The sequence below is a fragment of the Trifolium pratense genome, linkage group LG3, assembly GCF_020283565.1.
Source record: "Trifolium pratense cultivar HEN17-A07 linkage group LG3, ARS_RC_1.1, whole genome shotgun sequence".
In the NCBI taxonomy this organism is placed as follows: domain Eukaryota; kingdom Viridiplantae; phylum Streptophyta; class Magnoliopsida; order Fabales; family Fabaceae; genus Trifolium; species Trifolium pratense.
This window is the reverse complement of record NC_060061.1, coordinates 4,264,016-4,279,899: the sequence shown is the minus strand read 5'-3', so window position 1 is coordinate 4,279,899 and position 15,884 is coordinate 4,264,016. Positions and strand designations below refer to the sequence as shown.

The 15,884-nt window shown below is 32.3% G+C and overlaps 2 protein-coding genes across 10 annotated transcripts; both read left to right on the top strand.

The window, feature by feature from the left end:
* Positions 1–346: 346 nt before the first annotated feature.
* On the top strand, positions 347–4,125 carry LOC123915466 (pentatricopeptide repeat-containing protein At5g25630-like). Of its 9 annotated transcripts, none has more exons than XM_045966591.1 (4): positions 347–484; positions 913–1,074; positions 1,820–2,737; positions 3,149–4,125. In XM_045966591.1, the coding sequence occupies exons 2-4, from the start codon at positions 1,057–1,059 to the stop codon at positions 4,034–4,036; spliced, it is 1,824 nt and encodes a 607-aa protein (XP_045822547.1). In that variant the 5' UTR covers positions 347–484; positions 913–1,056; the 3' UTR covers positions 4,037–4,125. The 9 variants fall into 9 exon arrangements, 7 of the variants coding, with proteins under 7 accessions (XP_045822547.1, XP_045822546.1, XP_045822543.1 ...); XM_045966590.1 differs by having other exon boundaries at positions 347–488; XM_045966587.1 differs by having other exon boundaries at positions 347–488; positions 913–1,119.
* Positions 4,126–7,577: 3,452 nt separating this feature from the next.
* On the top strand, positions 7,578–10,954 carry LOC123915464 (chloroplast processing peptidase-like). Its single transcript, XM_045966583.1, has 5 exons — positions 7,578–8,099; positions 8,996–9,133; positions 9,519–9,605; positions 10,263–10,330; positions 10,428–10,954. Exons 1-5 carry the CDS (start codon positions 7,656–7,658, stop codon positions 10,594–10,596), a joined length of 906 nt encoding a protein of 301 aa, XP_045822539.1. The 5' UTR covers positions 7,578–7,655; the 3' UTR covers positions 10,597–10,954.
* The last annotated feature ends 4,930 nt before the right edge of the window (positions 10,955–15,884 follow it).

Sequence of the window (15,884 nt, the reverse complement as noted above, 5' to 3'; positions counted from 1 at the left end):
TTCATTATGAACCCTAATCACAATTACTATAATTGATTATAAATTATTATCCTGAATATTTATTTTTTGTACAAGAAATTATTATTCTAAATGTCAATATTAAAATCACAAATTTTAGAGACCTTTTATATATTTTAGATAGTAAATTGAAGAAAGTTTGAATTTAAATTGATTTTTTTATTCATTGATATTAAATTGATAGTTTATTTAAAAATATACTAATACTATACGTTGGTAGTCCATGAGTAGAATGGTGGCGTGGCCTAATCCACTCCACTCCACTAGTGATCTTGTTATTGTCTTTTTGTTACCATAGCCTCAAAAAAGTGTCACGAAATCTCATTGTGATAAATATTTGTGGATAAGAATCTCCAATGTATGCCATACACACGAAACCCACTAAATTTTTCTTCACTAATCACATTACATGCACAACATACACATTTGCACATTCAACTATCCCCATAAGCTCCCTTCAACTCAGGTAGGTAGGTACCTCTTCACCAAAATCTACTTGTTTCTATAACAGTTATAAACACTTATATAGCATATAACATTTTTACAAGTGCTTATGCATAAGTTATTTTTATAATTGAAGAGATAAAATAAAGTCAAACGGTTTTCATATAAGCTTATTATGAAGAGCTTATGAGAGTATGTCATAAGTTGATTCTGTAAGCTCATGCAAACAGTCTCACAAGTGCTTATATCAGCTCAAATAAGTCATTCCAAACAAGTTCTTTATCAATTGGAGCATAGATAGATGTCATTTATAGTAACTAATGTTCATCTTATCTTAGATTAATGTAGTCATTTGTTGATTAATTATGTGTGTTCCCTTTGTTAATCATTGTATTTTTAAATTTGACAGTTGATTGATGTTAACATTTTCTGGTTTATTATATTTTGTAGTTGTGATAGAATAATCCAGGATGAGAATATAGCGAGTCTTGCAGCCAGAATTTGATTCTGGCCAGGGTAGAAAGGTAGTTTGCTGAGGCTTACAGAAGCAGTCAAAAGAGATTTCTGAGAATCTGATCAAATCTATTCATTGTCATGGATAGCAGCCAGAAGGTAGCACTCATGAGTTATGAAAACGCTAAAGATTTATCAGTCATTGTACTATGATCTTTTTAACTTTTTTATGCGCAACAATATCAGAAAATCATATCTTTTGTATTTAGGCATTTAGATGTAAAATGTAATTGTCCTTATGATATCGAGCATTTAGACACATTTGTATTAATATATTATTCGCTCATACAAGCTCTAATCGTGTCTCAGTGTTGTTCATTCTTGAATTCTTTGATGATGGTTTAGATAGTTTCAATGAATTTTAGATAGACTCTGATACCATCTTAAAATTTGAGTTAGGCCTAACTAAACCTCACAAAATTGACTTGCAGTGTGAGAGATGTGCCACACTTATACACACTTTTTCAAGCCACATTTCATCCAATGTGGGGCTTTTAGTACACATCAGTCATCTATGATAATGATCGGCATCACGTTCTTTCAGGAACTTTAGGATAATCTCATTCTAAATGATCTAAGGTTCTAGAATAATTTGAGAGTACAGTCAAGTGTATATAACAAGATGTTATCACCAGCTTGGTTGCAAGCTATTTGGAATTTCTAATGACTGCATAATTATCCACATCTTAGGGATGAAAAATTCAGTTACTCTAAGTGATGGCCTGAAAAATTATCTGAACTTCAATTTGTGCATTGGATCCCAATGACTGACGTGTTAAAGACAATCATCATAATGTATTGTAACATTTCCTATAATTTTCAACTTTTGGCGACTCTGAAACAGGACTTGAGGGAATACAAGACCAATCAGTCAAAATCAAGTTCTACTCCAGAAGAAACGGGCAATCCATCCCACTGTCTAATCTGTAGGGGGGGCAATAGTTGTCAAACAGTTATTTCAAGAACAAAACTGATGAATAGTTTGGTTGGAAAAGGAAAACCGCAAGAAGCTGCGACCATCTTCTATAATTTGACCGAAGAAGGGCATAGGCCTACTCTTATAACATACACAACACTTGTGGCCGCCCTAACACGTCTAAAGCGTTTCAAGTCTATACCTTCACTCCTTTCTAAAGTTGAAGAGAATGGAATGAAGCCAGATTCAATACTTTTCAACGCCATGATCAATGCTTTTTGTGATTCTGGTAAGGTACATGAAGCCATGAAAATCTTTCAGAAAATGAAGGAATGCGGATGCAAACCGACAACCAGTACTTTCAATATTCTCATTAAAGGATTTGGAGTTGTTGGAAAACCTTATGAAGCTATGAAATTTCTAGAGATGATGCGTCAGGATGGAAATGTGAAACCGAACGAGAGAACTTATAATATTCTCATCCAAGCATGGTGTACCAGAAAGAAATTGGAAGAAGCATGGTACGTTATGCATAAAATGGTGGATTCTGGCCTGCAGCCGGACGTTGTCACATACAACACACTGGCAAGGGCATATGCTCAGAATGGCGAAACAGATAAAGCGGAAAGGTTAATATTGAAAATGCAGCAGTATAATAACAAGGTGAAGCCTAATGAACGAACATGCGGCATCATAATAAGCGGTTATTGTAAGGAAGGTAACATGACAGAAGCCTTGACATTTCTATACAGAATGAAGGAGCTTGGAGTGCATCCGAATCCTGTAGTTTTCAACGCCCTTATCAAAGGATATTTAGACATTAAAGACACAAATGGAGTAGATGAGGTAAGTTCTAATATCTGATAATTTTCATAAAATCAATTGTTCATTGTTGGCATTTTTAATCCCCCACTATTGTGAGTCTATGACACCCTGAAGGAGTATTAACACACAGCAAGATTAAGGTCCTGTTTGGATAAACAACTTAGTTAAGTGCTTATCATACGAGTTCTTATGTATAAGCTAATTCTATAACAAAATATAAAATAAAGTCACAGTTTTCGTATAAACTATATGATCAATAGTTCATTGTATGTGTTTTTTTATTCTCCCCAAATATTGTTCATTCACTGAAGGAATATTAACACTAGCAAAATTAATAGTCCAAGATATCAACCATCTACTGCAAAATTGATTTTTTATACCTGTATCTTATATAGTGATCAAAATAGTAACCTACAAATGAAATTTGGTCAGGCATTGACATTGATGGAAGAATTCGGGATCAAACCAGATGTAGTGACGTATAGCACCATCATGAATGGATGGAGTTCATCTGGGTTTATGGACAATTGTGAAGAGATATTCGATGATATGGTGAAGGCTGGGATAGAACCTGACATCCACGCTTATAGCATCCTTGCGAAAGGCTATGTACGTGCAGGGCAGCCAGATAAAGCTGATGCTCTTTTGTCTTCGATGACTAAATATGGTATACAACCAAATGTTGTGATCTTCACTACCATCATTAGTGGATGGTGTACCGCTGGCAAAATGGACCGTGCTGTTGGACTTTACGAGAAAATGCACGAAATAGGAACTCCCCCGAATTTGAAAACTTACGAAACTTTAATATGGGGGTATGCAGAAGCAAAACAACCTTGGAAAGCCGAAGAGTTACTTGTTATTATGGAAGAAAGTGGTGTAGCTCCTGAAATGTCCACCATCGAGCTGGTTGCTAATGCTTGGCGTGCAGTTGGTTTGTCAAACGAAGCCAATAGAATTTTAAATGGTACAGAAGAAGAATCTGAGACCGATGAAAATTTCGATAGTGAAAAGATACCAGGGCGGAGCTTGGAGAGAATTTATACAAAACAGAAACTTGGTGCTTCTCAGTCTAATAATCTACTGCAAATGCCTGATATAGTGGTAGCTCAACCAGAAAGAACCACTAATAATGGTAACATAAAAAGCCAAATGATAGTTAAAACATACGACACGATGCGAAATGCTACCGTTTCGATGGTTTATGTTCGTACAAATTCATATGGAGTACAGCCATTGATTGTAAGTAGGCATCAAATTCAAAATCAGATTATTAGGCCTTTACTTGATTGTGGCAGATTAGTGTCAATACATTGTTGAGGTGACTTTCTGGTGTGGTTATCTCATTGATTTGTGATGAAACACAAAATCATATTTGAATATATTTTATGGACTGTTGCACTTGCCAATGACTGAAATTTATGCAAAGTAGATATTTGTAAAGATAATTTAGAAAAGGGTAAAATGTGGTCAATTTGGATTCTAGTCCCTGTCAACAAAAATTCACCCATTTTACCCCTGCAAAATTTAAAACCATAGATTTTCATCCCTCATTAACCCTGTCAGCACAATAGACCATGACATGGCTTAATTTGGCTGATTAGGCAACTGCCATGTGTGAGAAGGACTAGGCATTAGTGTGTTGAATCACAACAAAAAGTATTTCAAAATATTAAAAATCAATTAAAATAAATTCATCATCATCAACGCTAACACTCATAAGAGATTGGAGATACTAATGTAACAGTGATATTTGTGTTATAACCGATGAATGAGTATTGGTGGTCTTGAATCTTGATTGATGATGATGATGAAAGATGAATTTATTTTTATTTAGCATTTTCCTATTTTTATTTATTTTATTTTTCACATAATGTGTTATTTACTAATTGATCCTTTAAATAATTAAATTTAAATTAACGCTTCTTGCAAAAACAACTATAAACACCTACTTAAATATTTAAAATGAATGGTTTTCAAAAAAAAAAAAATTTAAAATGAATGACTTTTTCTTGTAATTTGGACCCGATAAAACTCCAAACATCCTTTTAAAAACTATTTTGTTCCTTAACAACCAGAAAATCACCAACACTAACCAAATAGTTTCATACCCTTCTTGTTTTCTTCTAGTTTGATATTTCATAACCATATAGTACAGTATATAGTCACCGCCTAACATTATTAGTCACGGTCACCATCATCAATGTGTCATTTCAGAATTTGTAGGATAAACTACTAGACAGTTGGCATTTAAGTTGTGGTAACTAAAAGTGATTTCAAGTAGTAACTTGTTAGAAAAAGTGACTTAAAATGCTAGTAGTAATTGCGTACTAATGCATAGGCGAGTTTAGCAGTAGTAACTTGTTTGATATTGACATGCCCTATATTCTATTGACCCGTCCTATATTCCAAATTTATCAAACCTCAAAACGGGTGGATTTTTTTACAGGAGTAAAATTTAAATTCACAAATTTTACAGGAATGAAAAACACCTTTTACTCTTTAGAAAATAACCTAAAATTATGGGATCATATAATAATTTAATTCGATGCATGTGTAAAAAGAAAATTTACGTATAAATTAAATCATTTATTGAAATACTCTAGGATTAAAATGAGGGCTTGTCTTAAAATGAGTGACTTTTTCTTATAATTGGGACCTGATAAAACTCCAAACATTTTTTTTTTCTTTTTGCTTTTGGTCAACCTCCAAACATCCTTTTAAAAACTATTTTGTTCCTTAACAACCAGAAATTCACCAACACTAACCAAATAGCTTCATACCCTTCTTGTTTTCTTCTAGTTTGCTTTTTCATAACATATAGACATAGTACAGTATATAGTCACCCCCTAACATTATTAGTCACGGGCACCATCATCAATGTGCCATTTCAGAATTTGTAGGATAAGCTACTAGACAGTTGGCATTTGAGTTGTGGTAACTATAAGTGATTTCAAGTAGTAACTTGTCAGAAAAAGTGACTTAAAATTCTAGTAGTAATTGCGTACTAATGCATAGGCGAGTTTAGTAGTAGTAACTTATTTGATATTGACCTGCCCTATATTCTATTGACCCATCCTATATTCCAAATTTATCAAACCTCAAAACGGGTGGAATTTTTTACAGGAGTAAAATCCAAATTCACAAATTTTACAGGAATGAAAAACACCTTTTACTCTTTAGAAAATAACCTAAAATTATGGGATCATATAATAATTTAATTTGATGCATGTGTAAAAAGAAAATTTACGTATAAATTAAATCATTTATTGAAATACTCTAGGATTAAAATGAGGGCTTCTCTTAAAATGAGTGACTTTTTCTTATAATTGAAACCTGATAAAACTCCAAACATCTTTTTTTTTTTTTCTTTTTTCTTTTGGTCAACCTCCAAACATCCTTTTAAAGACTATTTTATTCCTTAACAACCAGAAATTCACCAACACTAACCAAATAGCTTCATACCCTTCTTGTTTTCTTTTAGTTTGATCTTTCATAACCATATAGTACAGTATATAGTCACCCCCTAACATTATTACTCACGGGCACCATCATCAATGTGTCATTTCAGAATTTGTAGGATAAGCTACTAGACAGTTGTCATTTAAGTTGTGGTAACTAGAAGTGATTTCAAGTAGTAACATGTGAGAAAAAGTGACTTAAATGCTAGTAGTAATTGCGTATTAATGCATATACAAGTTTAGCAGTAGTAACTTGTTTGATATTGACCTGCCCTATATTTTATTGTCCTGTCCTATATTCCAAATTTATCAAAACTCAGAACATTGTGGATTTTTTTTCATGGACTAAAATTCAAATTCTCAAATTTTAAAGGAATGAAAAACAGCTTTTACTCTTTTGAATATAACCTAAAATTATGGATCATATAATGATTTAATTCGATGCATGTGTAACAAGAAAATTTACGTACAAATTAAATCATTTATTGAAATACTCTAAGATTAACATAGTTTAATTAAAGCAATCAATTGTTATGCACCGATGATGTAAAACATTTTTACACATGTATCCGATAAATCATCCTTTTACATGTTAGTTCATTTATTGATTATTTTAAATCAACATTAATTCACTCATCAAAATTCGTAACATTATGATACTATTTTTACATGGTTACATGGTTATTTGAAATCTAGTGTGACATCAAAGAATAGTATCTTTTTTATTAGATTTACCTCCATAATGTATGTCCATTATTCACAAAACACTAGTCTTCTATTTTTTTGGGTACAGTATATGACATTGAGATTGCCACTTTTTTTCCAAACGGAGAGGATCTTGACTCTTATCTTTTTATCCTCATTTATTTTTTCATTTTTTGTTACAACCTCACTTACTTTTTCTATTACCAGACTTTCAGATCACCATTTCAAAATCAATTGTAGGAGAGTAGATTCTCTCCATTGAAAAACAAATTGAGGGAATACTGCGTGGATCTAAATCATGTGATAATATTTTAATGAGAAAAAATTGAAGAAAAATTATCCAATGATTATGATATAACAATTGAGGAAAAAATAATTGAGAGAATCCTTTCTCCTATTGTACTTTTAGACACACATTTTTTGACACAGTATACCCTTAAATCTAAATATCTAAATATGAGCTAAAAGCTAGAGAAAAATCACTAAAAAAACAATTTAAAACTATCTTAAAAAACATTTGTCATTAAAAAATTCATCACAAAGAACAAAGTGACACTTATATTCAATGTCCCATTTTCCCAAACAATAAATCGAAATTATCAAACTTGAGAAACAAGAGAGAAAAAAGACACTGTTTCTAGGGAACAGACAAAATCCCATCAAATAGTAACAAAGATTTTATTATTATATAGTAAAGTACTAATAATATCCAAAACTGGTTTTGTTTCAATTGAAGCTTCAACTCAAACTCAAACTCAAACAAAAGCAAGAACATGTCATCTTCATTCTCTATCTTCCCATCACTTCAAAACCCTAACTTGGACCATGCCCATTTCTTCAATCCCATCAAATTCCCCAATTTCCATTTCAATTCAACAAGACTCACTTCACCACCACGCACTCGCCCCAACTTCCCCCAACTCTACAAAACTTCTTCAACTCTTCGCCGTAGAATCCCCTGCAATAAAGCTTTGAAGGATTCCGGTGGTGATGGTGGCGGTGGAGATGGTGGTGGTGACCGTGAGGTGGAGAAGGAAAATGGGTCGTCGGGACCTTTTCCAGGTTGGTTGAATTTCACTTCTGATGACGCAAAAACGGTGTTTGCTACTCTTGCAATATCGCTTGCATTTCGTACATTCATTGCTGAACCTAGGTTCATTCCTTCCTTGTCAATGTATCCTACTTATGATGTTGGAGATCGAATTGTTGCTGAAAAGGTACTCTTTTTTGGTCTTCTGCTTTTCATTTCAATCAAATGGACTTGTCACTTAGCTTTGCATTTTTTGTTAGGATCTTGAAATTAGAAAACTAGTTTAGGATTTGCTTAATGTTTATTTTAACTACTCCCAAATATATATAATGTTAGTTATGTAAGACCTATGGTTTAGATTGAAGATGTGTCCAATGTTCGCCACATGTCAGCGTCATGTATGTGTTTGCATCAATGCTTCATAGAATGTTAGACCATTGAAGTAAATATGTATGGCTATGCTCTTGTAATAGGTTTTTACTTCAGCATCCAAAACTCTATTATGATGCATTTCTATGTAGATTGTTAATGTTTCTTCATATGAAAACTTCAGCTATTTGTTGAAACCTGGCGATACTTCTATATTTGGTGCTCTTCTTACAAACATTCGTGGGGGTTGGGAACAGGGTACTGAGGTGTTTTTTAATTTTCCAAACACTAATTTTGGACTGATTGACAGAAGTTTACGCGGAAATGGTTAGATTATGATGTTTGTGTGAGTATTAGTGATTTCAATGTTGATTCAGGACATATATAATGTTTTCAAGTTTGCTGTGCATTGTAGGTTTTAGTTCATTTTGTACTAATTTTAATTTGATAAAATATATCTTTTTGTGCATACTAGTTCATGTTGTTGAAGCATATTGATTGCCGGCCTAATTCTTTATTGGTAATAGTTTTATAGTTGCATCTATTTGTTGTCCTGAGAGTTGTTATTGTAAGCTTCAATATTCAATTACTTAGGGGATAAAATCACATAAATTTATGGCTATACTGTTTTAATAGATTTGACATCAAATTTCAACACGACTTTATGTTATGATGCATGCATCTTTTAGTAATGATACATCTTCATGTTTTCAGGTTTCATACTATTTTAGAAAGCCGTGTGCAAATGATATTGTGATATTTAAAAGCCCTCCAGTCCTTCAAGAAGTTGGATACACTGATAATGACGTTTTCATTAAACGTGTTGTTGCAAAGGAAGGAGATGTCGTAGAGGTAGGATCTTTGGAGATGAACATTCTTGAACTTGTTTCATGATGTTGTCTTTTAGTTTGTTGTTCAATTCCTTGCTTGATCTAATGTTATTGTGCATTGTCGGGTTTCATGATTACAACAAATTTTTATAATGTTATTAAAGGTCATGTTCTTATCTTTTGTTGGTCAATATTTTATCTTTCCTCTTGTTTGGTTAACATTTTTAAGGTTTGGTTAATGACTAGTGATCACTCTTTGTTTCCTGTACTCGGAACTTTGAAATTTGCATGAATGTAGAATATTACATCAGCATTCAGTTACTATAACTTATAACTTCGATCAGACTATTGCTGCATTTGATTCAGTGCCGTGGTTTACTAAATGTGAGCAATTGAATTATTTGCAGGTTCGTAATGGGCATCTTGTAGTTAATGGGGTTGAGAGGGACGAGAAATTTATCAATGAACCACCGAAGTATGAGATGAAACCCACAGTAAGTTCTACCCTTTTATATTGCAACCAAGGTTTTAAATAGCGGTCGCGGTCGCGGTCGCGTCAAGGATTTCGCGATTTCGGCTGTTACGGCTGTTGCGTTATGAAATACGGTCGTCGCGGTGTGAATAAATGACAATATCGCACAAATCTTATTAAAATTATTTGTACTATGATATATGTATAACAACTTAAATATGAGATAAATGTAAAGTTTTGAACTTGGAAAGAGTTAAAAAGATATAACACTTTATAATTTATGTTCATATTTGTATTAAAAATGTGATTTTTATGCATTTCTATTGGAAAAAATAGAAATATCTATCTATTAGCATTTTGTCGCGGCCGTATTGCGTTTCTTTGCGGCTGTATCGGTGTTTCGTCGCGGCCGTAACGGCGTTTCGGCGTGATTTTTTTTCACCATATAAAAACGGTGAAAAACGGTAACGCTAGGCCCCAATACCTTTTTGTCGCGGCCGTTTTCGCGGTAACGGACCTTTATTTAAAACCTTGATTGCAACACTGTTTTCTTCCCATTCTCTTATTAGTACTTAAGGATCACCCTAGCTAGGGTGTTTAAAAGTAAGAAGAACATATGCATAATTGATAAGTAATACAAAACAATGTAATTCTCCTAAAAATATTATTTGCATTGCAGCGTGTGCCAGAGAACTTTGTTTTTGTGATGGGAGACAACCGCAATAACAGCTATGACTCACATGTGTGGTAATATGTTTAAACTTTAAAGATTATATGCATCATGTACACTATTCTTACTTTTTATCTGAGTTATTTCCTTACTTGTTAAATGCAATTTTCTTAGGGGTCCCTTGCCTGCCAAGAATATCATAGGTAGATCAGTATTCCGCTATTGGCCACCAAATAGAATTGGCAACACAGTTGCTAAGGGAGGGTGCCCTGTTGAAACCAAGCCGGAGACAACTACTACTACTAGTAGTAGTAGTAGTAGTACTACTCTAGCATCTCAATGATGAAAGCAGCAACATTTTTGTCAATTATATGATATGATTTTTGTCAAGCTTTATTATTCATTATGTACACTAGTTTGTTGAGAACACAATTTTATGATCCTTTCCATTCTTTGTGTTAGCTTGTGTTATTGCTGATCACCCTTCTCTGTAACAAGATATTGAACCCAAACATTAGCCAGACACACACAAAATATGAAATTATGGACTTGTGTATTCAGTTTTTGTATTACTAACAATTGGTTGTACTAATATCCCATTTACATTGGTTAATATTTGTAATGGAAAATTGGATGAAGTTTTGCTTGCGGTAGGTGGCAATTGCACTCTTCAAGCAACTTTCTCAATCTTATCAACTATAGCAAACATACCAAAATATCATATACCTTCTGTCTATATAACATATACCACAAAGTTCTTCTGTCTATATAGCTTTCTCAATAAACTACAAATGGGTAATAGATTTAATGTAAAATATAACATTAAAAAAATATTTCTTTTGGAATGACAATATTGATTATATTTGAAACACAAAATAGTTAAAAACATAGATTAAATTGAACTAATAACTAGTATTAAAAAATTTAAAATCAATAAATAATAAGTTAATGCAATATATATTATACTATAAATACTCTCTACGTTCCTTTTTAATTGTTGTTTTAACATAACCCTCCAATCAAGGTAGTGGATTGTTATATTTTTTTCTTCAAAATGGTGAATTATAGTTGACGACCAGAACAACAACATAAAAAAATTTGCAATACTAATAAATAATATTATTTTTCAAATTTGATTCATGAGCGGCCTACCATATCATTTTTTCAGGTCTCATTCCTAGCCATAGGCATGTAGTATTAAGTAGTACTCTTGGTTGGTGTATGTCATTGTCATTGACTCATGGGTCTTCAATGACAAGTACTCCATATTTTTATTACTTATTGAATTACAAACTTTACTAAACCAAAAAATTTTACAAACTTCAGTTTTTTTTTAACCAAAGTATTCCGAATAATTACAGAGACTAATTTTGAATAATTACAGAGATTAATTTTTTAAAATAACTGAAATTCATTTAAAAGATTTACTTCTTCCAATAAATATTTTCTATATGCAATGATAAAAAATCAAGCTCTAAAACAAATATTGATTCGTCACATTATAAGACTCTAATATCTTCTATCGGACTCAGCACATGTTAATAAATTGAAGAAAAAATTTATTCGACCCAAGTGAAAATTAATTTTAGAAAATTGTGATGCTATACAGACTTGAGTCATCTCTGAACCGCAGGAGATATATAGTTGCCTATCATACGGCTCACCAACTTCACTTGCCTCTATGGGAGACTCGCTTCGGGCAGGTTCATATTACAATACACGGCTCTACGAAGGAAAGGGTTGGTGGGTTGGGAACGTTTTCAATATTATTATTTTTTCGCGAAGAGAAATGCAAGACGAAAAAGGAACCAATCTTTTCGACCGGAAAATGCAAGTCTGTTATGTCAACTTTCTTGATATCTAGATGCCGTTAATTTATAAAAAAAAAATCTTTCATAATTTATATTTTATAACATTATTTTTTCTTCTTAAAAAAAAACATTATTTTTTCTTATTTTATAATAATTAGTATAGCAAACATCAATTAGTACTTCAATAATATGATTTTTATGATATATGTTATTGGAACACATTTTTTAAACAAAAATACAACATCAAACACAATATTGTCATTTCAATCACACATTTATACGACAATAACCACATCTTTAAGGCTAAGATCGATCTCTTGAACACCACATCCAGAAGCTATGGATATTCACAAAACACTCTACAATACAATTGTCGCGCGAGAAATAAATATGTTGACTTCTAAAATAACGTTTGACTTACTCAATGCTGAAGCTTTAGCTCGCATGCATGCATCTTAAATTTGAGAAATCATGAATTATAGTATATCGTATATATAGTTAGTCTTAACATGCATACGTTTGGAGGAGAAGCAAATTTACTTTCTTAAAATTGATTCCACTAGTTGAAGCATCATTTTGTAGCTTTATTAATCACTTTAATTATATTCATTACACTTTAATCAAACTCAATTCTCTCAAAATCAATTTAATCAAATTCAATTTTTGCCACCATCAAACTAAACACATAGTTAAACGATTTTGAAAAAAACCTAAATAACCACGTTAGTATGCCTAGTATGAATGTGTAAAAACTAAAAACAAATTAAAGAGACCTTTAAAAATGATATAGTACTACCACAAGGAAATCAAACACGCTCTATAGATTTAATTCATATTAGGTCATTGTTTTTCCATTGTAAATGTAAAAATTAGAATTTCAATTTGATCTAAGCTGAAGTTGTTGATAAGATCCTAACGATCGAGAGGCCTACAGTTTCAAAAAGAGAAAGGTATACAAGTATAATGGGTCGATCAATAGTATAATTAATCATAAAAATATTATTAGGACTATGTTCATAAAAGGGATTGAAGAGAAAGAGAGATGTATTAGGACTATGTTCATAAAAGGAAGGGATTGAAGAAAATTAATACGTTACAGAAAAGTAGTTGGGGATTGTAAATGCTGCATATGTTGTTTTTTACTTTTTCCTTTTCATATAGTATAGCTTTAGATGTTGGACCATTTGGGTGATCAATTTCGATTTCCTCTTGTTCATTTTTTTACTTTTTTACACCAGAAAATTTGCATTAATTTCGATCTAATCATGAAACTCACACATTTAATACAAAGGTTTGAAGATGTACAAATACAAACCAATGCTCCAATATAACATATATGTTTCTGCAACTTTTTATCATATGATATATGATCGAATTGTGTTAATTAAGGGGTTAAAGACTTAAAAGTTTAACACAAGTCCTCTAACTATGTGGCAAAAGAAAGGTCCTACAATTTTTATTTTTATTTTGACAGGAAAGGTCCTACAATTAAAGTTGGAGTTAAGGAAAATTCAATTATCATAAAACATGTGCAGTTAAGGAAAGGAAATCAAAAAATGAAATTTATTTATATTTGCAGAAATTTACAAATAATGGCTCCAAAAAGTAGGCTGGGTTTGCCTACGTGCCAACCCTATTTGTACGCATTTTAACTCATGTTAGAATAAGCATCTATTAGTACTACACTACATGTGCAATATACAGAAAAAAATCATGAGTTCCCACCATGGTTCCCTTTGTTATAATATTTCATTATAATAATAATTTATTTTAAAGTAATATTAATTTTTGTTGGCACGTTTAATTAGTTTTGCTGAGTCAAAATAGCTGTTCCAATTTATTTGCTACATTACCATTAATTATCTGAATTATTGCTTAATTATTGGAACGGTTATAATTTGCTGGCAAGATAATTGCAACAGTCATATGCTTAATGAAGGGAGATATATATAGATGTGTGAGAAGTCTAAAAATATATACAAAAACAAGGTTTTCACTTCACTTACAGTCTGTAATATCCTTTCCTACATTCAGCATACGATACAAGTTATTTTTGTCCCTTGAGCATCCAAAAGTTAGTTCTTGTGTTCTTGCTAATTCATGTGCGGTGTTAGCAAGACTGTTGTATCCTGGAGGGTATTAGCTTTGAGACCAACTGCACCGGGTAATAACTAAACTGCGGTGGCGAAATACTCTTATTTATAATTGTAATAATAAGTAAAATCTATTAATTCCTATGGATCATATTAGTTTATAGGGTTATTCTAAGATGATCAAATTAGTCCCTCTTTTATTTTTAATGGTTATAGCTAGTAATTAATTAGTTGTTATTGTTAATTTTTTTGAGATCGTCGAACTTGAACCATAGACTTTTTACTTCTTAACTTTGTTCACTCTTAACTCAAACCAATTACTCCACTATAATAAAACAATTCACCAACACTAACAAAATAGTTTCATACCCTTCTTGTTTTCTTCTAGTTTGATTTTTCATAACCATATAGACATAGTACATTATATAGTCACCCCCTAACATTATTAGTCACGGGCACCATCATCAATGTGCCATTTCAGAATTTGTAGGATAAGCTACTAGACGGTTGACATTTAAGTTGTGGTAACTAGAAGTGATTTAAAGTAGTAACTTGTCAAAAAAAATGACTTAAATGCTAGTGCTAGTAGTAATTGCCTAATTCCGAGTACATAGGCAAGTTTAGCAGTAATAATAACTTGTTTGATATTGATCTGCCCTATATTCTATTGAGGCACAAAATAAGGCCACGTGGCAGTATCAAATACAGTGGCCATAGAGAATTGTACGGTTTGCATATAGTGGTGTTGGTCCAATGCAGCAAAGTGGTTTGGACTTTGGAGAGAACTGCTAGATTGGAGGCTTGGAGCTAGGATTGGGATTCTACTGAACTTTGGCTCTTGGCTCAAAATAGGGATGAAAAGGAGAGGTTTAGAGTTTGGCTTGAAGTTGGGCCTGGTGTAACTTGAAATTGGCCTTGGTGTAGAGCTTGCCAAGCTCGGCCAGGCTTGGTTTGGCTAAGTGCCAAGCTTGGCTTGAACTACTTTGGCCTCCCTTGGCCTGTAGCCTCAAAATGGAAGGAGATGTAGGGACCAATCCTGGTTGTCATCCTTACCCTATTGAACGTAGTAAAAACTTGCAAACAAAACAAACTCTTTCCTTCTCCTTTTTTTATTATAATTAAAAACAATCATCTGACTTATGACTTTACTTATTTTGCAGGGAAAAATAAAAGGAGGAAATTTAGAAAAGGGAAGTCAACGGAGCAAGCCAAGCTTATATATTTTTCTTGCGAAAAACTTGTAATCTTACATTTTCTAGCATGTATTTAGGCTTTAATGTAAATTTGTGCAAAACATGTAACTTGACTTACAAGTATGCATCAAAGTGTAAATAACTTGAGAATTTCGCCTTTTGTGCCAGAAAAAATAAAATGTACATGCTCTTTCTCTTTATCTAAACCCTAATTTTAAAATTGTTTGGAAAAAATAAAAAGGTTAAAAGATAAAAAAGGTGGGGCAAAATTGGGGTATGACAAGTATGTTATATTATACAACTAGCAGTCTCTTTCTCTCCTCTTCATTTTAATTTTGTTTATTTATAATTGTAATAATAAGTAAAATCTATTAATTCCTATGGATTTTATAGGGTTATTCTAAGATGATCAAATTAGTCCCTCTTTTATTTTTAATGGTTATAGCTAGTAATCAATTAGTTGTTATTTGTTGATTTTTTTGAGCTCGTCGAACTTAAATCTTAGACTTTTTACTTCTTAACTTTGTTTCCTCT

What these genes read in the sequence shown, in the direction of transcription:
- LOC123915466 (XM_045966586.1), top strand. Translation starts at nt 1,739, where the DNA reads ATGACTGACGTGTTAAAGACAATCATCATAATGTATTGTAACATTTCC. An exon ending in ACACAAATGGAGTAGATGAG is followed by an intron (nt 2,738 to 3,148) that starts GTAAGTTCTAAT and finishes AAATTTGGTCAG; the next exon opens with GCATTGACATTGATGGAAGA.
- LOC123915464 (XM_045966583.1), top strand. Translation starts at nt 7,656, where the DNA reads ATGTCATCTTCATTCTCTATCTTCCCATCACTTCAAAACCCTAACTTG. An exon ending in ATCGAATTGTTGCTGAAAAG is followed by an intron (nt 8,100 to 8,995) that starts GTACTCTTTTTT and finishes TCATGTTTTCAG; the next exon opens with GTTTCATACTATTTTAGAAA. An exon ending in AGCTATGACTCACATGTGTG is followed by an intron (nt 10,331 to 10,427) that starts GTAATATGTTTA and finishes CAATTTTCTTAG; the next exon opens with GGGTCCCTTGCCTGCCAAGA.